Source organism: Ziziphus jujuba, chromosome 12, assembly GCF_031755915.1.
Source record: "Ziziphus jujuba cultivar Dongzao chromosome 12, ASM3175591v1".
Lineage (NCBI taxonomy): Eukaryota > Viridiplantae > Streptophyta > Magnoliopsida > Rosales > Rhamnaceae > Ziziphus > Ziziphus jujuba.
Genome location: NC_083390.1, coordinates 19,112,466 through 19,136,997, shown reverse-complemented (window position 1 = coordinate 19,136,997; position 24,532 = coordinate 19,112,466). Strand labels below are relative to the sequence as shown.

Below are 24,532 nucleotides of genomic sequence, written 5' to 3'. Positions count from 1 at the left end.
TAAATTTTTTAATAATAATTATTTAAATTATTATAAGACATAAATTTTATTGATGATCACCGGTTATCAACGGTAACAAATAATATTTTTCGTTCGTTAAAAAGCTATATTGGATTTATTCAACATATCTTTTTGCAAAATGGAAAATGATTAATACATTAGATTTCAGAAATCTAAGAAACTTTCAAATGAGATTGACACTTCCTCTTTGTTGGTGATTTGACATCCATGTATTCGTAGTAGAAATAGAACCAATCTTCCAACTAAATCTTGAAACTTCTCAATCAGTTCCACTTCCAGACACATTCCTTCTTGTTGCTACCTTTCCATGCCCAAACCAACCAGCCATGTCTTCGTCATCAGTCAAGTCTGGAGGCTCCAAGCTTCTGTAAATCCTGACAGATCCAAATTCATCCTCATTTTTGGCCTTAAATGTGCCTTTGCTCCTCTCCAACATCTCCAATTTCCATCTCTCTTTTTTGTCTGCATTCTGAGACAAGTTACTCTTACCTCCAGCAATGGGAAAATCCACAAAACCAGAAGCCCCATTGCCTGAGTTCGAGTCAGCACATTCTTCCTTCTCATCTTCCACAAATCTCCATACATCCGACCTTCTGTTTCGACTTTGCCTATGTTGTTGCAGAGATGGTTGAGTATAAACATCACTTTCACCTCTGGCCAACCTCAATCTGTTATTTTCATGGTTACCTCCATTTGCAAGTAGAGGTTCACCAGAAGTTTCTGAAGAATTTGCTGTCTTTGGTCGTCTATGGTCGCATTTCAAGCACACCATGTTTCTCCTAAAGTTTATGTAATTGCACCTATGCACAACAGAGACCTAATTATGTATGAAACACAATTCAGGAAGCATAGAGGAACCATTTCAATGTGTAAATGTCACTATGAAAAAATAATGATAGAAAGGAAAGAACATTTTGTCCTAGATAACTTACGAGTCACATTCCCATTCCCCTGGATTTAGCTGCCGCTTTGGAGGCTTCTCTTTGCAGATTAAGCATCTTGAGTTCTTCGCGAAATTCAAGAAATTGCATCTGTAAAAGTATAAAGTCTCAATATGAAAGAGAACGGGGAGCAGGACAAAGTTTATATGACCTCAGCAGCTCTTACTTCCCACATATCCAGTCCCCTTTTTTCAGTGGAAGATGATCCAGATCCTCCCTTAGTTGCTGCAGTTTTTCTTGAAATAAATTATCACAGCGCAAGCACTTAATATTTCTGGCGAAGTTCAGAAAGTTGCAACTGCCAAAAGAGTAAAGACTAAAGAGGGTGAACAATTGAAAGACAAAAACATTGCAAAACTTAAAATTTTTTAATTAAGTAGAAAACGAGCTTTCAAATTACTTGGGACAAAGCCAATCGCCCTGCTTCACTGGGACACTTGTGTGGCATTTCTCTTGTGTGCTTGAATGATGTTGCACTGATGCAACCTCTTCCAATTTTGTGGACTTCGGGATGTTAGAATCCAGATCTCCACTGCCATACTCTATCATTTCTTTCAGCAGCCTTCTCACTGATTCTTTGACCACTTTGTTTAAGCATGGCCTGTTTTTCACCATGCCAGTAATATGATCAAGTCCATATGTTACCAAGAAACGCATAACATCCACAGTCCTCCCACCTTCGTCTTCACGTGCCTTCACATATGCCCTCTCACAGTCTCCCCTCAAATTGCAGGTGCTGCAAATCTACTAAAATGTATCTTCATATTAGGTGATAAAACTAACACGTTAATGGTGTCTTTCAGATTGGATTATAAACACAACGATTAGGTTATTTAGGAGTTTTAAATAATTAATATTTTTAAACATCATAAGAACTTCAAATGACTTGAAAACATGGGAAAACTTGAAACATACATCTCCTTCATCAATGCCCACATGTGCCCTCAAACGCTTTCCTGAGTTGACAACTTTCCGATCTATACTTGGGCATCCACATCCTGCTATAACTTGGATGTCTTTTCTAGATAAGAACCTGGCAACAGGGACATTTAATGGACTCAGTTTCTATGTAGAAGAAACATCATACTTGATGGGAAATCATTAAACAAGTATCTGGCCAAAAGCAAATTGAAGAAATGAATCCCTCAGGTGCAGCTCTTAGTTATACATCAATGGCCTGGATAGGCTGACTTTTACAGTTATTACCTTGTATGGGATTCTAAGGGTAATTCAGCACATTGCAGAATTCTTTACAACATTTGTATGCAAAATTTTCCATTACACTATCAATACAGCCAAATAAGTATACAGTATAGTAGAGACCCGGTTAAAGCTTCTCATGTGCCATATACAATGATTGTTCAACTTAAATGGAAGCCTGATCAAAAAGTGCTCAATCATGGCTAAGGTTTAGGGTGTAGGCATTATCATTTTTACTTATGCAAGAGGATACACTACCTTTGTTTTCATGGGAATCTACAGACCTCGGAATTAGATGTCATCTCCAATGTTAAAAAGTAAGTTTTAAGCAGTGCTTCTAAACTAGAGTAGACCATAAACCATACTCGATCAAATATCACCAAGGCATAACAAATAATTTCGTTATTATTGTTAAAATATCATAATCTTTTCTCCCATTTAAAATTTTTTTTCTTTGCTGAGACTGTGGCCTGAAAGTACAAACTATCTGGCCTTCACAAACTGAAACAATGCCCCTATGTATATTGCAAGCAATAAATCAAAACAAGCAGGTTGCATTGGACGATAGGTGCTTACAAAATGGTATTATTTTCATTTAAATATCTTTAGACATTCTTTTTAAGTCTCTTCCAGTGGAAATCTACTTTCTTACCACGTTGATTGTATTAAAGAGCTCCAGAAAACTGCAATAACATCCTTTATTATGTTCTATGAACTTGGTTAGGAATTGGGGCATGGCTTGGCTATATCTTCTATATACATTTATATTCAAATCTTCCGAAAGACGGAACTTGGAATTGGAAGTGTATATTTTACATAGCATGCCTAAGTAACCAACCATAATATGGAAATCTTTCACTCGGTATCTCAAATGAAACGCCAACTAGAAATATCAACTACTCCAAAATAAAAATAAATAAAAAAAATATAATTACTATGTCACATAATACTAAAATCAAACAGGTTGCATGCAAAACTAGGAAAGCCCAAATAAATACTTTACAAACAACACGAAATCAATGAACTTTTTATAGCAGTCAAACCAATCATCCTAACCTTATAACATTATACTGATCCCGAGCAAAATTGAGGCACGCAGTCCGAATATAGTTCGATTCCTTCAGACCCACTTGGGAACTTCGAAATGGGTTTTCATATCCTTCAAAGTAGCCTCTCTTCAACAAGCATTCCATCAGGTCCACCCATTCAGGCCATGGATGCGAGATATTGACCCAAAACTCCTCTTTGGCCATGGATGGTCCTTTGGTGGTGTTCGAAGGCAATTGGGTAAATTTGTTAATGGGTTTTGAAGATTGAAGCTGTTCGACTTCGTTCGCTGTGAAATCTGAAGCTTTGCTGCAATTGTGAAGGTGCGAAATGGGAAAGAGAAATTGTGGGTTTTTGAACTGTTTTTTGATCAGGGTGGAACAGAGATATCCATGGCTGGTTTGAAAAAGCTTGAACAACATTTGAAAATTATTTTAGGCGCTATGCTTGTTTATGGCGGCAAAGCAGACATAGACTGCGTTAATATGTGAGACTCGGGGCTTTAAACACTGCTTCGCATTTTTTGGGGCTTATTAAGTAAATAAATTAGTATGATCAAAAATAAAAATAAATAAATAAGCAAATAAAATTTCATTAGTATTAATTAAAATCTATTAGACTTTACCAAAAAAAGGAAATTAAAATCTATTAGACATAATTTCATATATATATATATATATAAAAAATAAATTCTAACGGCCCAAGTTTTAGAAATTAATAAGCAGAACTCAAAACAAAATCAAATAAAATTATATAATTTTGCGTTTCTCTTTTTACGTTTTTTATTCATGCAGTGAACCGCCATCGTTTGAAGAATCAGTCAGACTGCGCATAGCTGAAATAGTACTTCCATAAAAACAACTAAACTGTCAAATATTCAATGTGGTGCATGCATGCTGACTAGAATGCTGATAAGGATATAACTAATGTGATCCTTTCCAAAAGATAAAGTAATAATAAAAGAAAAATAAGATATAAAAAAGAAGAAAAACACATTTTAGTTGTTTTGTATTTTAATTATGAAAAAAAATTCATTTATAACTTTTTATTTTTTTATTATTTTATTTAAATCTTGTACTTTTAAAAAATTATTATTTACATTTTTTTAATTTTTTAAAGTTATCGAAACAGATTAATATGTTAGCTTCTATCAGGGTTAGAGCATTTTCAAAAGATTTTTTAAAAATAAAGAATATTTTTTATCAAATAGAGAGCATTTTTATGTTTAAAGAGTTAAAACTTTAAAATCTTTTCCAACAACATTTTTTACTTTCACTCTTTATTTTTATTTTTTCAATAAATATTTATTATTATGTTTTTTTTTCTCAATTTTTATTTTTTAATTTTTAGCAAGTAAAATATATTATAATTGTCTTGGAATTTGATCATCATTAAATAATGAATAATGTTTTTGCTCTCCAAATTTGAAGAGCCAAACAATTTAAAAAAGTTAAAATACAAAGTGGATTGGAGTGTAATTTTACATATTAGCTATTCAAATTAAACATACAAAAAATCCCTTGGGAATGCTTTTACTTGTTAATTTTAATCCTTAAAGGTAAAAATTTTATTTTTATAATATTATTTAATCATAAAAAATAAATATTTTAACTGTTTTTTGAATTTTAAATGTTAAAAGTAATTGGTTGAAACTGATAAAAATTTACAAATGGATCTATATTGATGCATATAAAAAAATTAAAGGAAGGTTAATAACAATTTTTCCAAAATGTAAGTTTAAATGAAATAATGTCAAAATTGAAAAGGGTATAAATAAATTTTGCCCTTTAATTATTTAGGAAAATATTACTCCTTTAGTTACACATGTTTTTTAAAAATAAAAAGTTCACATGTGTAGATGCTATTTATTAACCTTTTTTTTTTTTTCTTCTTCTAGATTATATGTACTTTTCCTTATTTCAATGGTTTGTTGTTGTTAGTTAATGATAAGTAGACATTTCTACTAGTTATAAATCTTAAAGGAAAAAAAATAAACATATAATAAAATATAATTTAAAAATGTGTTAATTTTTAGTTTTTTCATTGATATTTATAGTTAATTGATATATTTATTAAACTCTAATTATTACTAAAACCGACAAATTATTAAAATAATAAATTACACACAATTTTCAAAATAAAAAAATAAAAGCAAAAATTGAACACCTTGACAAATAGTATCAAAATTTTCAATTCATATAGTCAATTATATTGCAAACGACATTTTACACATTTCCATATATTTGCATTACAACACGTGCCTCCCATTTAATCGGGAAAAAAAAAAGTTTCAACATGTGTAAATTTCAAATTTCGAAAACAATGTATAAAAAGGGTGACAAAGAATGAAGTGTAGAGGGTGTTTTTGTAATTTTACAAATGCAAATATATTTATCCAAAAAAAAAATTTAAATAAATAAGGCATATTAATTTTTCCTTATTGAAACAATATAAAGACAATGCACAGTTGTGACAATTATAAACAATATATATATATATATATTTTTTTTGAAAAATTAAAATTATTATTATTATTATTTGTTAAATTGTTAAAATTTACATGAATAGGTGATTCTTTTTAGACAAATTTATTAATTTATTACCTAGTTATCATTACTGATCTTTTAAAATATTTTCCGTTGGCTGATAACTATGGTTATTATTTTTTCAAACAATGATATGCGATTTAAATTCCCACAAGGTCATTAAAAAATAGTATAAATATATATATATATATATATGTATGTATAATTTAAAATTTCCTATCATTAATTACTTCATACATCCTAATCTGGGACTATAAATAAAAAAATAAATTTAATTTTCAAATTTTTACTTATATCACTCGTTCTTCAGCGTTAATTTACCAGCTAGCCGGGTGATAATATATTCTATCGCTTTCCACGTACACATACACACACATTTATCTTCTAAACTTGGGTACTCGTAATGGTACACATACCTTTTTAGTAAGCGAGAGAAATCTTTTTTCATTCTAATCTACGAAATTCAATGAATCGTTTCAGCTGAAACCATTAGCCAATTTGACTGCAAGATCTGACTAAATAATAGTATCACAGAATATATTTTAAGCATCTAGATATATGAGCCCGGTTTATTTCGTTTTGCCTCCTAGTTGACATTGCTTTAATTGTTTCTTACTTTTCAAGAGCGCATATTTATTATATATATGTTCATCAAAATAATAATAATAGCATGCGTCAACCATAGAGATGATGGACTAATAATATAACCTAAAGAGTAGGAGATTTCACGCAAGCAATTAAATCCAGATTTAGAATTATATTGTCAATATTTTTATCATTTGACCAAATTTAAAAATGCAAATCATTTTAACAAATTCAATAAATATAAAATTTTTTTGGGATGTCAAAAATTGAGTAAATTGAACTAGACTAATTCAAATTTAACCCAATATGTATAAATTAAAAATACTAGTCGGGTCCGATATTGCAAATGAGCCTAGAGTATATTAATTGTAAATCCATTAATATAAATTAAAACATCTATTAGTAGTTGACTATAAGTTAATTGATAAATTCTTGGTAATTCTCTCCATGTTGGCGGGACATAGCCGCCAAGCTATACTCAAATGTACGGATAAGAAAGATTTATTGTTTTATTTTTTGCTAAACTATGAGTCTATGGGAAGGATTATGGTTTGGGAAGGCAATTAGGAAGCAAATCATCATCAAGAAAGTGATCTAAATTTGAATGAGTAAAGAAACAGAAAGAGAACAAAAACTGACAAGGAACAACTACACTATATATGGTCGATAATGGTGGTGGATAAGAAATATATTCACCAATGACTCGTGTGCAAATTGCGCTTTTTAGCAGCGAATACGACTACGGAACAAACCTCCTCTTTGTGTTGCCAAACAAGAATTCATTCTCTCCACGACCACTATTATTTATTAATCATGCGCAGTCTTTATCCTTGCTTAAATATTTTTCAATAGAGCCAACTACCATACGTGTTATCATCCAAATTCATTTTCCTTATTAGGTAGTAGGCGACTTCTCCACTATAACATTTTTTATCTATATATATATATATACATATATATACATGTAAATATAGTTATGCTATAATAAATTAAATTGTGAATGTATGGTGGATGTTTGTTGCTTGAGTAAATTCAATGTTATACAATTCAACTTATATGCATTGCAATTCCACTCTCATAAGGTGAAGCGACTTCATCCGTAATACCAAAATTATATATATTTTTACATATACGTATGTGTGTATTAAGTATGTTTTTTATTGAAAAATTTCTAATTTAATTAAATCATAAATGTTTGCATGGTAAATTATTAATTATTGAATAAAATAATAATTCAAATTTGAATTCAAATTTAAAATTCTAAATGAAATATGACAGTTTATAACGCTTGTAACATAAAAATCTTGATTTAATAAAATGAAGATCCTCTTACTAGAGAATTTTTAGAATTTTTATGTGTGTATATATGTTAAGGAAAAAGAGAAAGTAATATATAGGGAGAAAATATATAACTTATGATATAGATGCTTGAGCATAAGCTCGTTTACTGCATGTATACAAAAAGCATATATGTAGATCGATAATTCTTGATAATTAGGACAGTACTTGTTAATAAGCTAGATATATATATATACACACAAAGATGAAATAAAGGGTGAGTTTCAATAATAAGTCTACTGTTTCTCCGAGAATAATTTTGAGTTTTTATTTTTATTTTTTTTGGGGGAGTGGGGTGGTTGGAGGGCGGGAGAGAATAATTTTGGGTTGGAAACTCTTATTTTAGATAATAAAATATATCAAATTAGAGGTAGAGAATAATACCGTACACCACGCTAAATGGAAAAGCCTACAACTAATCGATTACATGCTGTCTGAGAAAAAACGGATTGACCGATTCATGATTGAAGCATTGCCAGGAGATGGAAAGGGGAGTGGAAAAGTAAATATTCATATGCTTCAAGCAATTGGTTTCCATTATATATTCTCTCTGAGCTAGTATTTTTAAAATCTATTCTCCAAAAGATATTACCAAAAATTTTATTCTTCAAAAGAAAATATACTCCCTACATTATTAACAAGATGCTGTCCTTATCTTGATGATTTCTAGTTGGAATTTGGCGGCCATAAAAGTGAAAATAGAATATTCCACATATATATCTCTAAATTTCAACATCTCCAAAAGATAAAAAGGAACACATATTTGGAACTAATATTCAACATAATTAAGTATACATTTTGCTTTCTTCCTTATCCTATACACATAAAAGGTCTGTGGTAGCTTAATTTGTTAATTATCATTCTACTATAATCATCAATTCATATCATTGTTAGGGTTTTGCTCAAAATATATATATATATATATATACACACATAGATATATGATGAAATAATGATTCTCTTTTAATTTGAGCTTAATTTTCAACTTGTAATGTTAGGGGGGATTGGTAAGTAATTAGATTAGCTAAAAGTAAAATTATAAATCAAAACTACCGTACGACGTTGCATTATAATATATCCAAAGTTTGATCAAATCAAGAGAATTTCTAAAAGATGTAAGTATTTTTAAATTTAAAATGGTAACATTTGTAGTATGAATATCTAAAAATTTAAAAAATAATTAATAATTACTTATAATATCATATCAAAGATTAATGTAAACATCATTATTGTTAACAGTTTAAGCGAAATAATTCCAATTTATCAAAATAGAGAAATAATTCCAAGTTGGTTGGGAAAAGATTGCATTATTAATAAGTTTAGGTTCTTATATATGATTACAAGTGAAGACTACAAATTAAAGATGTAGAAGGTAAAATTTAAATTGTATAAGATATGTCATATATCTTCGTGCAAGATTTTCAATTAACCGATTACTTTTCTTACAAAAGATAAAATAAAAGTTGATTAACATTATACATTTTGCTATTCTTCCCAGGTCATGGTGATGAAGAACAGATTGAACCATGTACACATTTTGCAATACTCTTTTCTTCTACACTTATGTAATTTGTCTGCCTGAATTTTGGCCCCATCTACCCAATTTTCTATTTAGTTTGTAGAGGGCTGCTATTGAGGATTTTTTTTTTTTCCTATATACAAAATAACTTTTAAAAAAATCAATATTTTCTAATTAATTAATTACGGGAACAAGCTATCACGTTTTCTTCCTTGATCTGTTCACGCATAGATGTAACCCTTTCAACCAAAATGTCTAAAGCTTCTTTCATCCACCAATGCTTACAAACATCTCTAGCTTCCGCAGCAGACATCTGAAAAAGACAATAATAATAAATATATTCAGTTTCAAAAAATTTAAAAAATTTGAACCGGAACCTTTTTAGATTATTTTTTTAACTATGATACAATGTTGAACTGTTATGATAAAAGTTTAAGCTGTAAATATTATATTCTAAAATGTGTATGGATGAGCAGCAAATATACCCATATTCTTCTCCGGACATGTTTCTCCGGCCACAGATCAAGTTGTTCCTTGACAAACAAAGGGAACATGTAACCTTCATAATATGTTCCATGGCTTTTGCTGATGAAGCTCCATTTTCCCAATTCACACTGCCATATCATAAAATTAATTAAATATACCAAATTTTGACAAATTATTTCACAAATTAAAAACGCTAGCTAACCATTGATGATTATTTAGTCAAAGAAATTAGTACTAACCTCAACATTTCCTAGAACTCCAGCTTCTTCAAGAGATTCTCTGGAAGCTGCTTCTTCTACAGATTCATCAAGTTCCCAACCACCCTAAAAATAATATTAAAAATCAAATTAGACGAATCTTGGAAATAATTCAACACAGTCGGCGATTTTGAGAATAATGAGAGCAAATTTTTTATTTTACCTTAGGAAACATCAAAGCATGACCTTTCTGTGAACTAATAACAAGGACTTCCAATTCATTGCTAATGCCACCATCGCCTCCATTCTTATATCTATATGGTATACATCTGCAACATTTTCCATTCAAAATGAATTTAGCTTCAAATTTTTTTTTAAAAAAATAATAATAATAATTCAGATCAATGCAATTTGTTAAATAGTAATTGATAGTGATTTAATATATTAGAAAACAGAGATTAACATTTCCATCATCCAGAAGACCATCGATCAAAATTGGGGGGGCCACCAATTTCTTTTCCCCCAGAAATGTAGAAAAATCAAATCAATGACTTGAATAAGAAAAAAAGAACCCACCCAACAACTTGGCGGCGGCCCATGCTGTACCTCTGCGACTCTCTTCCCGTTCGAGAAACCATACAAATTACCATCTTCCAAAGAATTAAAACCACCAGAATTTAACAAGAAAAAAAAAAGGTACTAATTTGGTAGTTGTTGATCGCTTTGACAAAATAACGAAAAAAGTTCCCCTTGAAGCTCCAGAGAGAAAGACCTTTTTATTTATTTTTTTTTATTTTCCCTCTAATTTAGTTGAACTAAGAAAACAACCTTACACTTTTGTGAATAAGTGCAATCTTAGTTGTACACCCAAAAAAAAAAAAAAAGATTAATGGATATATAAACCAGGTACACTACTAATTAAGTAGCTGGTTTTTGAAGTTGAAGAAAACAAACCAGATAAAGATGTTGATAAGGAAAGAGAAAAAGAAAAAAGAAAAAGAAAAAAGGAAGCTAATATTGGAAAGAAATAGAAGATGAAGCGGCTGAGCAGGCTGGCAAGAATGAGCTATATATAGACCGGACAAAAAAAGAAAAAGAAAAAAACCATGGATATGGAATTGACGAATAGTAAATAAATGCTATGTATATTGCTGGTTTTTTGTTCTGGATGTCTACGTCTTTCTTTGAATGTTTATTTATTTTATTTTATTTATTATTATTTTATTTTTTTTACGTCGCCTTCTCAGACAGATCTACCCCTATTTTCTTTGTGGTTGAGCTTCTCTGTCGTTTCCTTCAAATCCTATTTCTTTTTCAGAATTCAAGTCCACGCGTCTACATTTTAATGGTGGTATCTGAATTATTAGTTGACTTTTAACAACATGCTCACGTGTATCACTCATGGGCATGATTTCCTTTTTATCGTCATTTTATTTTATATATATATATATATATAAATAGAAATTTTATGGTGATAACGGTCTGTATAAGAATCACAGTATTAATGATGATTTTTTATAATATTAACAATGGTTTCTTAAAAAATCGTCACCAATACTATAAAAAACCGTTACCAACACTGTGATCCACATGAGGACCGTCCGCACCATACACGGACTGTATATATAAAATATCTAATTTCAAGCTAAAAAAAAAAAAAAATTAGATCTAATTAGTTTGTGGTTTTTGAAATAATTTTATTTTTATATCAAATATTCAAAAATTAAAAATCAATTAAAAACAGTTTTTTGAAACTCAAAAACAAATGAACCTACTCTTTCAAACTTTAGGTTAATCGGTTAAGCCATTTTAGTGGAGCAAAATTTTGAGGACTATATTGTTATAAGTATCATATAATTAACAAAATTTGTTATCAATGGATTGTAATTTATTTTTTTTTTTTTAACATTTCTTATATTTATTACATTGTACGATGACAAGTTAAGAAAAATTGTTAAACTTTCAATCCGTTTATAACAATAAAAGTTAATTTCTTTTAAAATAATAAAACTTGTGGAAGAGTGAAGAAAAATATATCTATATAATAGAATTCTTAAGGTCTTTGGTTTCGTATTTTAGTCTAGATTTGCCTTTTTAAGTAGATCTTCAAAGAAGTAGCATGGTTTTTTATTTTACGTGTGCACCATGTGCTACTTAATTATAAATAACATTATTCTAAACTTTTTTTCCTTGCTATTATTTATTTATTTATTTATTTATTTTATTTTGCCCTTTTTCCCCACGTAAATGTAATAAAAAATTGAAATGGTTGCGTGTCTACTCAATGCTAAAGTAAAGGTGAACAGTATTTTATTGGAGAGCTAACAGCTGTCATACTGCTAAAGTTATATATGGAAATTTTATGGTGAGCACGATGCGCATGAGAAACACAATATTAATGACGATTTTTTATAATATTAGCGACGGTTTCTTAGAAAATCGTCATCAATACTATGAAAAACCGTCACCAATACTGTGGTCCGCATGAGGACCGTCCGCACCATAAACAGACTAAAGTTATATATATATATATATACAATAAATTAAAATAGTTTAAAGTTACACCAATTACTTAAAATTCATGTTAGAAGCATTATAAATTAAAATAGTTTAAAGTTACACCAATTACTTAAAATTCATGTTAGAAGCATTATATATATATATATATATATTACAAATCAATTCGAGTTGCATGAAAAAGCATATATACATACACTTACCCCAAAATTGATACTAACTTTAAAAATCCAAACGTATTAACTGATATTAACTTAATTAGCATACTCCACACATTCATATCCATGAAATTATAAGTTTGAAACATCCTTTTTCTTTGAAATTAAAAATTATTGTAACAATCAAAATCGAAATTTGTTACTTTCGTTCTAGCTTCAAATCTTCTCAATCATCTTATTTTACTGATTTTTTATATTAGAATTCTAGATATTATTACCCAAAAAAAAAAAAAATCTAATTATTCTTTGGGTCATCAATGGTGGCATGGCTTTCTAAATAATTAAACAAAGCTCTATGATATGCATATGGTGGTTCAAAAGTTGACAAAAAAGTTATGCTAATTTTGTATGTGCCATTTTCCTGATAATGAACCGTTGGTAAATTCATAAATCTTCCTAACAAGACAATAGTCCCTGAGGAAATTAATTATTAAAAAAGGATAAGTATGATCCACAGCCATAATTTCTCTGTTTTATTTATTTATTTTATTTCTCCAGTCACTTCCTTAGTTCGTATAATTTACATAAAGTTAAATCTTATTTTCCATGATCACTGCGCCAGTAGTACTTCAATTTAAATAAAAAATTAATGAAAAGGAAAGGAACAATAAAGACTAATCTATTATAACAACCATAAACAAAATGTGTCACCCTCAGAAGAAGACTCTAAGTCCTAAGTTTGAAATGGTCGGACTCACATGGAGTGGAAAAGTGTGTAATCCCGCCCACTTCGTATGAATATTTTGGTCTCCTTTTGTCTCCTTTTTGTTTATCTTCAAACATACAAATATAAAACGAACTTTTTTTTTTTTTTTGGGTGAAAATATATAGAATGACTTTTTTTTTTTTGATAAATAAATATAGAATGACTTAGATATACACAACCTCTTTCCTCTAAATATTTAATGGAGTAGTTGAGCCTCTAGCTACTTAATTTCCTCATTTGGCCTCTGCTTCTACCTCATATGGCCCCCATATGCCATTATTATTAGCTTTGAGTATAACAATTGGATAGGGATCTAGAATGTTTATCGAATGTATTTACCGACCTATAATTAAACGATGTGATTTTGTTTTTATTGATTTGCATTGAGCTGTATTTACTCATAATTAATATAAATTAATTTTTTTAACCACTAAATTAATGTCACATCATTTATCACATCAATTAGCATTACAAATATACAGTAATTCAATTTTAAATCAAGATAATGTAAGAGCTTTAAATTAAAGATAAAAAGTATTTTGTGGACTTAGAATTACTTTTAATATATGAAGTTCAATCCAATTAAATGAATTTAAAATATGACTAGATCTACAAGAAAAATCCTTATTTTAGAATTCTCACATCGTCTATATATGCATATGCATATATGGGTATAGATAGATATAAATAAATTAAGATTGTTGGCTTGCACCAATTTTGTATAGCAAAGAGTTAATGGGACAAATTGAAGATAGTTAGGAGTTGGGTATCAAAGGACTACATGTTAGGTGAGACCTAGTTGACATTGGCATGTCAAATTTGAATATACATATATAATACTAAGGAAACTATATTTGCATATATAATGTATGTCTGTCTATACTTGTATATATGGTTGTCTCCTCCTATGGAATTGATCACATGGGCATCATCAATACTTCTAATTAAGACTCATACCTAATGAGTGAATACAGATCATATTATATTTTAGAAGGTAGATATTGTTATCGGTATACTACTGACGTTTGTTACTATAATGAAGCAAGAAAATAAATTAATTAATACACTTTTTTATTTGGAAAAAAAAAATCAGAAACCACCGACTTCTTTTGTCTGTGTTTAAAATTTGGATTCTATTATTGAAAAGAAAATAATTTTTTACTGAAAAATAACTTGTATTCATGGGCTTGATCCATGGTATAATCACTAAGAATACACACTAAATCTTAGGTTTAACAAGGTTTGATTGAAATCTTCTTCCTTTTTAATTTAAAATATACTGTAATTTCCAACTAAAATAAAATAAATAACAAATATCTAAAATATACTCAGTTATGTAAAACCTCTTTCAAAAGTGCTAGCCATGTTTATTTTGGGTCCAGATGCACTTATAGTTATATACGAGCTTCATCTTATAGTTAACATGGAACACTTTCAACCTTGGATTGCCCCCAAATGAGGTCCTACATCAACTCCACTCTTTTTTTCTTTTTCTTTTTTTTCGAATAAAGCAGAAATATTTTGTGGGGGGATGTTGACAAAACCCAGAAGCAAAATTACTACCCAAGAAGAAAACTGCATCAATTAAGGTCATATTTGAAATCTAGAAGTACCTCTTACAGTTAGCTAGCCAGTGATCAGCTATATGTGTCATTAGACGTTGATATTATTTCCCAAATGTATGAAAGGATCATATTCAAACCTAGAGTTTAATTAATTAATTAAAATCTTCTGATAGTAACATATTTAGCAAAGTTTGGAGAAGGATCTTATCCTTGCTTTATTTTCTATACAAGTAGTCAAAATAAAATGATAATGGTATATATCTTAAAATATTGTGCTTATCTTTATTGAAATTTTCTTTTCTTTTGGGTAACAGGAGATCATTGCCAGCACGATTCAATTACTTCATTACATGATCTTCATCAGGACAACAACGTTTAAGAATTATGACACTAGAAAAAGACAAAGGAAAGAAAGAAAATAAAAATCTTTATGTTACAGAAAACAATACTTAAAGAAAGTAATTAGTTTATAATTAATTACTTTCATAACAACCTGTGGATTTGGTATAATGTTAGGTTGGAATATCTGAAAATAAGTGGTTTTGACAAACAAAAAATAAGTTTATGATAGACTAATTACATATGTCAACAAATTTTAATAGAATGATTTGCCAAGTATTGCGTTACAGATATATATTACACAATTTATATATGTAAAACTTGATATTTTTGGATTATCTTCTAATTCATAATATAAAAGATATCACGATTCAATAAGGATTTAGAGTTGTTACATCTTAATTAATATATAAATATATATAGATATATATATATTTATAGTTTTAAATTTCTTATTGAAGTGTCACTTATACAATATCAATATAACATGCTGTCTATATATAATTCTATATATTTGTATTATGTATGTATGGTCAGGCTTAGATATCTTCATTTTTCAGTTATTTAATTGCATAAAAAATTGAAATTTAAAATTACATTTAATAATTATTGGATCCCGACGGTGTTTATTTTTTTTAAATAAAATTTTAATATATTATTAAATCCATATTCGACAACTTTTTGATTTAAAATTTTATCTTAATATAATCCAGTAATTGCTAAGTTGAATATTAGTTTAATAAAATAAGATGGATTTTATTTAAAGCTAAGTGTGCGTAGATATATAATCTCTTTTATTCAATTTGCCACTTGTATATACCAAGACTATTTTTAGGCAGAATATTTAAATTAAATATGATTTTGTATATTATATTAGCTATAAATATTGTTTTATCATTTAGAGAGATAATATTATTATTTGTTTGCATAACTATTATTGATTAGTGCATAGGAAATTAAAGTGGAAACTTGACTTTCTTTTGCTGCTTCCAACAACAATACGGGCTTCATACTAATCACATGTGGGAATCGTGATTCTTTAGACTCACATGTAGGGTTGTCCGATATCTTTAATCAGTGAATATCCAGCACATGCATTGAAACTAAAAGATTTGTTTTGGAAAATAAAAGTGCATATTAGAATATTAGTTTTCCTTCTTTTTTTTTTTTTTTTTTTGGGTTTCAAATTCTATTTTCCCTATAAAATTGCTGAAAGAAATGTCATACCAAAATTTGGTCCAATCCGCGGAATAATGAGACACTGAAGAAACGATTGATTTGAATAAACATATATTATGTAAAGCAATATTATTATTTGATAATTCACGAATTTTGATGGTATATACATTTAAAATTTATTGTCAAGAAGAATAGCTAAAAACACATGTAGCAGAGAAAAGAATTTAATATAAAAAACTTTGACAAACCGACAAGGAGGAAGAAAGCATCCATATTGAAAAGCTTTATTTTAAGTGAACAATATTCCATGTGGACTGAGTAATTAATCGCGAGTTCATGACCATTTTTCACATTTCTTAAAACAAAGTAAATCTTAGTTAATTGTTGATCTAATCTGGGGTTGAGTAAGACTTTGTATGTTTGAAAGTTCCTTCCTTCTTTTTAATAAATTTTAGTTCACACAACGTTTCAGTTATATATATATGTATATTAGCTATTACCACTGTATATGAATATATATGATATTCTTTTAAATAGCTATCCAAAGTTCAAAAGCCCTATAACAAATTCCAATTCTCATTAACTTTTGTCTTCAGAGCTAGCCAAGAAATGAATGGTAGCGTGTTGCATTATTGACTTCGCGAAGAACATCATGTTCACTTTTGAATAATACAAGTGAAATTTCCAAAAGGTTCACATTATAATTTGCTTATTATATTATTCCCAACTAACAAGAAAGGAAGAAAAAAAAAAAAAAAGGACCCGCCAAATAAATTCAAAAGGGTCTTCATTTTATCCAATCCTAATCAAGCCAATATTCCATACCAAATTCTCAAACCCTGAACTTTCTGAACTTTCCCTTTCTAGAGTCTAATTATCAAGCGTGTGGATCAATATCATCCAAATCAAACATATTATGTGCGGAAAAAGAAAAACTATGTACTATCTCTAAAATATCTATCTGAGTACTCTAAATTGAACATTTTTTATTTTTATCCTTCATAGCATTTGACAATGAAGTTATACAACAAAATATTAAGTTTCTGGAATTTCATTAAGGATAAGATGAAAATTAAATAATATGATTCAATTTTTGATGACTTTTGGACGCAGGCTATTAGGTATTCCTTGTGGTCTTCTCGAGGGTCAATAAAGGCCTGAAATTTTTGGCTTGTCTCGTTTGACAACACAATCCAATGCCAATTTCTGTGGGCTAAATGTGAAAATTGGTAAAAACAAAGGTTTGGCTTTGCCTGTAAAAAAAGTGCAAAATATCCTGCTACATGACGCTAATAGATCCATGTATTCCATATATAAACTCTTTTTCAGAAACAGGGAAATGAAAACAAGTTTTCAAAGTTCAGGAAACAGGAAACTTAAATCAAAACCAAGTTAAATTTACTTTACCAAAGGACACTTAAGTTCAAGGTCCTCATTGGGGTCATTTATTGTTTTTTATGGTTTTGAAAGGAAGTAGTTGATGACAAGTGCAGAGCTTCTCGAACAAAATTTGATATTTAGTTTGAAATTGTCAAAAACGAGAGAGATTCAGCAAGTCTGCTGCAATTCCAATCCACGGCCAAGCCTTGTTCTATAAAATCCGGTTCTGCATTGACAAGGCAATTTGCATGTATATAATTCCATTGGTATCATCATCAAGCTTCCCATTCAAATTTAAGTACTTTAAGAACTCATCTGATAGTATTTAGGTGGAGGAGTTGAATAAGATAGCTAATACTGTTTTGATCCAAAATGTGATGTAATTTTCTCAAAAAACCAAGATACTTTTTGTTTTTTTGATTTCTCAAATGGCAAAAAATAAAAAATAAAAAGATTCCTGAATCCTTGAACCTGTGGCCTTTTTAAAAAATATAAATATAAATAAAAATATAAATATATAATAAATAATAAATAAAAACTGTGGCACCATGTGGCCTCTAATTTGGGGTTGGGCCAGACGGGCTATAAGAGGCCCAAAATTGAACCAGTTTATTACCAAGTGGAACTATCTAGCTTTGTCTTATCGGGTTGGAAACTAGTACTTTTTTAAATTATTCAAGCATTTTGTCATCTGTTATCATTGACGATCGAAGTGGAACTATCTAACTTTGTCTTAAGAGGGCTGGAAATTAGTACTTTTTAAAATTGTTCAATTATATAAAAGAGTTTTTTTATTTGTCATTATTGGTGATAATCACTGATCTAATAAATTTTCATTGAAATATTTAATTTTATTATTTTTTATTTTAAAATTTTAAAAACAAACATTTTAATTATAACTATTTAAATTACCATCTACTATATAAGTTCCACTGATAATCATTCACCAGCTGTGATAAAAAGCATTTTTCTCTATAAAAACCGAACATAACAGTGAATGTAAAAAGAGAATTTTTGTCCCACAAAAAGAATGGTTCAATCTTATAATCAACCACAATTAAATTGGGCATCTACATCGGATCAGGAATAGATTGATCCAACAACATAGAAGGTATATTTAAAAGGCCCATGGCCCTTTTTTTTTTTTTTTTTGTTTTAAGTTTCTTTAGTCTCTTTTTTTCCACTTTGGGAAAATAAAGAGAGACAAATATTTCATCAAACTATTTGGTGGAAAAGGTATTCATTGCGGTTGGGACAGATTATAATCCAAAATCATTTTGGTAAAGAGAATTCAGCAATCAGCAACATAGAGTTCATGTGAGAGTCTTGCATTGTACCTTATTGGCTTATCCATCATGGTTTTCTCTTTTCTTTCTTTTGCCTTTTTTTTTGGCCCACACAATCAAAAGCAAAACTTTGTAAGCGATAAGACTACCTTATATTTAAAATTTCTTGCTCATAATTGGGGTGAAAATGACCCTCAAAGCCACTTTCTTCTTCTTTTTCATTTCCTATGCTTCTGCTTCAAGAATAAATTCCTAAAACAGAGTAACAAGTCCCCCTATAGGCCAATTGGCAGGCATACAAATTACCACCTTATTGTTCATCACTATTACTCATAATCATCATTCTTATTTGCAGCTAACATTCAAATTGTTAATTAGTTTTATTTAATTTTGTTATTATTTTTTAAAAATACAGTCTAGAATTGATCAAACTCAGGCACAATTAATCTTAGAATATATATATATATATATATGAAATCTCTCATTTGAACTTCTTTTTTAATTTAATGTATAAATGAGTATTCCTACTACAATAATTTGTCAAAGACTTGCTAGAGTATCAAGAATGCATACACTTTGTATAACTTGATATAAACCATTAATAATATTATATACAACTTCTAACAATTATGAAATCTTAGTGGACCATTGTGGTTCGTTTGAGTGCCCTAACAAACTAAACCAAAGTGACAGTTTAACTTATTTGGTACGGTAGAATGATTAGCAATACCATGCATGCTTTGCTTTCGAGTACATATAATTTTTTACTTTTTTGGGTGCATGTTAATATATATACGTAAATATAAACTTGTTTATACAATCATTTTCACAAGCACCTTGTCCACCACGCACTAAACTTGAATTTTGTGCATTTCTGTTTGATTGTGTCATCAAACTAATTTATAGTTTTTTATTCATTGAATCATGTTTTGCTTTCCCATTTTTTATTTTTTTTTCTGAAGAAAGTATTTTGCTTTTCTTTTCCTGTCAATAAAATTTGAATGATTCTTTTCGCGAGAAAAAGCTATCGACCTTTTGGAATAAATTCACATTGCGTGGAGAAAAATTGAAAATTTTCAATTTTGGGACGATAAAAAGGTTTGAAATTAATGTTCATTCGGCATGACAAACTTCTCTTTATGGTGCATTAAGCACTATAAATTTTTACGAAGCAAAGTTTGACATTTCTTTGAGTGGAAGTTTAATAGATTTATGGATTACTTAACTAAGTTTAGTCATCTTTTATTTCAAAAGTTTCCATTTCTGACTAAACCAAAACTTAATCTTGTAAAACCAAATCGATTTTATGACTTGACGCATATGTTAATATGGGAAAGGATAATTTTTCTACTCAAATATCTCATCCAATCTAAAATTTATAAAGATCACTGTCATTTGTACTATTTCAATAAACAATAATATTATAAATATCAAATTGCATTCTAATTGATGTGATAACATTATTCAACTATCCATATAAATTTTATATTAATATTTTGATTAATAAAATAATAATATATCAATTAATATACAATTTCATATTTGTAGCACTGTTATTCCAATAAAATAATATTTCTTTTTACACATGCGGAAAAAATATTGGATGTCAAAACTAGTAAGAACAAAGAAGTATTTAAATTATTAGTAAATTAATTAGTTTAAGAAAACGTTTTAGGCTACGTCACATCAAAACGGATTGACATCGAAATTTGTAGAGTCCAATAAAAAATAAAAAATGAAACAAAAAGAGGTAAGGTTTTGGAGGCACATTGCTTGCTTTATAAATAAAAATCATACGAATTATAAATGCAAATAGTAGCAAATATAATGGTGCCACGTGGGAAGTTTCCCTGATGCTTCACGCATACTAATGCCGGCAAGCCGACCAACAGACTTAACCGTATAACCTAACGTGTATATCATACGTGCCACGTCAACACGTCTATAATATTTGTTTTTCTTTCTCACGGAGTTCCGATTCTGTCCTCGAAGGTTGTCGAAATTTCGAGAAAGTGACGGATGCTGACGACGTAATTATCCTGAAGGGAAACTAGAAAACAAGTTCGTTTTAAAACGATTTCTTGGATAGATTGTTAGTTTTAAAATGTTAACGATACGACGCCACGTCATCTCTTTCTTTCCGTTTTCGAAACTGCCACATGGGAGCCTTATACGTTTCCATCCTTTTTTTTTGTTTTTTTTTTTTCTAATTATATTTTTATATAATATTGATAAACAATTTTGTTTTTATATATTTTGGTTAAATTAAATCAAGTTGAATAGTGACTCATCGAATTTTCTAAGTGGATTTCTACAAATAGTCGACTAAGTGTTAGTTATAGATGACTCTTAATATTTTTTTTAGATAAAATTATTAAAAAATATATATCCATTAATTTTAATAAAGCTATATTTAGACATGTATTTTTTTTTTTAATGTAAATTGGATTCTTATTATATTGAAATTGTGAACCTACTTAGAAGAAGGAACCGAGTGACTGCCTGTGCAAAAATATGGTATAAACCTAAAGTTTATTTGTAGTTGTAAATAGAGACCAAGAAGCAAGACATGATTCGCTTTCAAAAAATAATAATAATAATAATAAAGTAACACATGAGTTGAAATTAAATTATATTATTATATGGTTAGATAGCATCTTAATACTATGGATCTTCCCAACGTCTGAAAGATGGACAGCAACTTTTAAATTAGTTGAATTGACACGTATTGTATCTATTGACTTGCTGTTCTTATTAATTAACAAGGATTATAAATTTTGAAATAATAGGCACATCCAAAATTTGGTTGTGGGATCAGGATATTAATTGAAAAGAAAGGATAATAAGATTTATTGCCTATTATTTTGGAGATATCCTACCTAATTAATTTGTTAGGTTTATTCCTATATATATATACATTAGGTTTTGACCTTATTGCTATCATTTAATATCAATATAAATAAAAATATGTCTATTTCAATTTGTTTCTAAAAATTTACATTATCATAATTTCATGACAAATCTAATACGTTTTAATTTGCTTCTCAGCAAATTTTGCACTCTCCACCACATTATGACCACCTAATTTAGGCAAAACACTATAAAAATTGTTATTTGATTTGATAATATACGTTCTGGTAGAGTTTTCATTAAATCAAGATTTTTAAACATCTTTTAGATTTTTATTTCCAATTAAAGATATTAGTTTATTTGATTTTATTTCCTAATTAAATTAGGTTAAATCTACAAAGGAATCTGTTTACTTAACATTAAAGATTATTTTCCCTATCTGTTTCTCTCTATTTCTCCATTCATCTATCTTACCATCTAAAAAAATATAAATATAAATATAAATAAAAACAAACTCGTTTATTTTTATATTAATATTTGGTATTTTGGTTACTGACTTTACTGAATTGTTCTTTTTTTTATTTTTCTTTTTTGTGGAAACTTTGCCGAATTGTTCTGGTCACCATCAAAGTTGCCCACCAATATCCGGTCAACGAATACTTAGGCCAACTCAAACACACAAATTTTCAAACCATTGTTTAATTTTGCCTAGGGTTTCAGATAACTATGGAATTTTGGATTTATCTTAAAAACCCAAAATACTGACTTTAATTATGACTTTAGTATTTTTTTTTAAGGTCCAACAAATAAATTACCAAACTTATACTACTCTTAATGGTAGCGGTGGTGTTGAAGACCAAGTCAAATCAAATAAATTCCTCAAAACAAATATAAAAATCAGTTTGTTTAGCCACCCAATCACTTAGCCTCTTTAGATTACTTACATTTTTTTGTTCTCTTTTGTTATTTTTTATTTGACCAAAATATATAGATGAAAAATGGGTCAAAAATATCCTCACTAAACATACCAACGTTATATCATAAAACCATGATTATGAATCACGATGATGCCCAAATGAGCTTACTTGAATGATCAATTCAAAGATCATCAAGATAGGTATTGACCCACTCTACCCTAAAGAAAAGGGATAGTTGCTGACCAATATGGTAAATTTGAATAAAAGGAAAACAAAAACAAAAACAGTGTTTTGGGAAAATCTCAGCGGAAAATAAATATCTTGTTCACACGCACTCGTCGGTTTAAAAAGAGCCGCCTTTTATAGTGACAAAAAGAAATTCACTTTTATTTTTTCCTTTTATTTTATTTTATTTTTAAATTTTTGGGTTATTTTTTTATTTTATTTAATTATCTTTTTTTTTTGGGGGGCAATAAAAACCTCTTTTCCTTTTTGCACTATTCATGAAAAAATCGTGTATTTTGCCAGGCCTTTTCCATATAAATAGAGCATCGGATACGTTCACAAGCTCTTTCATAGAAACAGATACACAAGGCTTTAGGTGTGATTTCGTTTTTTTTTTTTTTTTCCATCAAAGGAAGAAATTAAAAAAAAAGAAAAGAAAAGAGAGAGAAAAAGAGTTTGTGGGTTTTACGTATTATTGTGATATATGGAGGAGAAGATGAATATGGGTAATGGAGAAGATGGGCATGTGGTGGTGGGTGTCCCGGTTCACAGCCAAGTGATGAAGATCAAGCAAGAATTTGAGAAGATCAGACACCCTTCTCTCCAACAGCCAGAGATGAGACGGGTTTTGCTCCGGGATTTCAACCGGCAACGATCACGCTCACCGCTTGGATTGGCCGAGAGACCCATCTCTGTTGGGAATTGAAAACCGCCATGGCTGATGTTTTTAGGAGAAAGAATGAACTACTTCTTTGTCTCATATCTTTAGGACTCGGGAACTTTTTTTTTTTTTTTTTTTTCTGTTTTATGTTTCTCAGACGCCAGTTTTTGGTGTTTTGAGGGGTTTTATATTCCAGTTGTACAGATGATCTTTTGGAATAGGATTGGAGATAACAGTGAAATACTTTTTTCAATGAAATTATTATTACTTTTTATTTTTGTTTCTCAATTTTTCTGTTTGATTCCTATTAAGTTCTTCTGCAGTTTAGGAATTCGTATTTTCTTTTTCTTTTTTTAAGTTTTTAGATTGAAAGTTTTTGGCAGTCTGGATAAACCTGAGCATCTGAGAATATTCGCTCTTTGGCTATATATCAGAAAGTAATATCCCAGTTGAAACTTCTTTTTTCCCTCGTTTTGATCTTTCTTTTCATTGTTCACTCGAGAACCATGTTATTAGTTTATTTTTTCGGTAAATACCATGTTATTAGGTTTCAATCTTTTTGAGGATATAAAAATTATAATATTTATTATGGTTTGTGAATTTGGAAGTGGTGAAATTTTTTTTTCGGATTAAGCAGAGTTGTGAACTATAATAAAACTGCTATGTTACAAGAATGTAAAAGAAGATCATATAATCTATTTCAAATTACTAGTCATGATATTTGGCCCCCAAAAAAAAAAAAAAAAAATACTAGTCATGATAACATTCTCACTATCAATTTAAATTTTTCATGCAACCAATTTAAATTT

At 29.0% G+C, this 24,532-nt stretch overlaps 3 protein-coding genes across 3 annotated transcripts; 1 reads left to right on the top strand and 2 right to left on the bottom strand.

Annotated features, from left to right (window-relative positions):
• On the bottom strand, positions 1–3,745 carry LOC107429245 (zinc finger protein VAR3, chloroplastic). The gene is made up of 6 exons (XM_016039897.4): positions 3,219–3,745; positions 1,878–1,995; positions 1,363–1,706; positions 1,129–1,260; positions 954–1,052; positions 1–821 (listed from the first exon to the last, which is right to left on the bottom strand). Exons 1-6 carry the CDS (start codon positions 3,629–3,631, stop codon positions 281–283), a joined length of 1,647 nt encoding a protein of 548 aa, XP_015895383.3. The 5' UTR covers positions 3,632–3,745; the 3' UTR covers positions 1–280.
• Positions 3,746–9,051: 5,306 nt separating this feature from the next.
• On the bottom strand, positions 9,052–10,951 carry LOC107429250 (nudix hydrolase 17, mitochondrial). Its single transcript, XM_016039904.4, has 5 exons — positions 10,457–10,951; positions 10,104–10,209; positions 9,923–10,006; positions 9,683–9,811; positions 9,052–9,510 (listed from the first exon to the last, which is right to left on the bottom strand). The coding sequence occupies exons 1-5, from the start codon at positions 10,528–10,530 to the stop codon at positions 9,376–9,378; spliced, it is 528 nt and encodes a 175-aa protein (XP_015895390.3). The 5' UTR covers positions 10,531–10,951; the 3' UTR covers positions 9,052–9,375.
• Positions 10,952–23,383: 12,432 nt separating this feature from the next.
• Positions 23,384–23,997, top strand: LOC107429246 (uncharacterized). The gene has a single exon (XM_016039898.4). It carries the CDS (start codon positions 23,547–23,549, stop codon positions 23,766–23,768), a length of 222 nt encoding a protein of 73 aa, XP_015895384.1. The 5' UTR covers positions 23,384–23,546; the 3' UTR covers positions 23,769–23,997.
• The last annotated feature ends 535 nt before the right edge of the window (positions 23,998–24,532 follow it).

Bases quoted from the DNA above. Each gene is read 5' to 3' on its own strand.
- LOC107429250 (XM_016039904.4), bottom strand. From the start codon at position 10,530: ATGGTAATTTGTATGGTTTCTCGAACGGGAAGAGAGTCGCAGAGGTAC. The intron at 10,210-10,456 runs GTGGGTTCTTTT...AAAATGTTGCAG, and splicing joins GGCCGCCGCCAAGTTGTTGG to ATGTATACCATATAGATATA. The intron at 9,812-9,922 runs GTTAGTACTAAT...ATGATATGGCAG, and splicing joins GAGTTCTAGGAAATGTTGAG to TGTGAATTGGGAAAATGGAG.
- LOC107429246 (XM_016039898.4), top strand. From the start codon at position 23,547: ATGGAGGAGAAGATGAATATGGGTAATGGAGAAGATGGGCATGTGGTG.
- LOC107429245 (XM_016039897.4), bottom strand. From the start codon at position 3,631: ATGTTGTTCAAGCTTTTTCAAACCAGCCATGGATATCTCTGTTCCACC. The intron at 1,996-3,218 runs GTTAGGATGATT...CCCTGTTGCCAG, and splicing joins GATCAGTATAATGTTATAAG to GTTCTTATCTAGAAAAGACA. The intron at 1,707-1,877 runs GTATGTTTCAAG...ACATTTTAGTAG, and splicing joins TGGGCATTGATGAAGGAGAT to ATTTGCAGCACCTGCAATTT.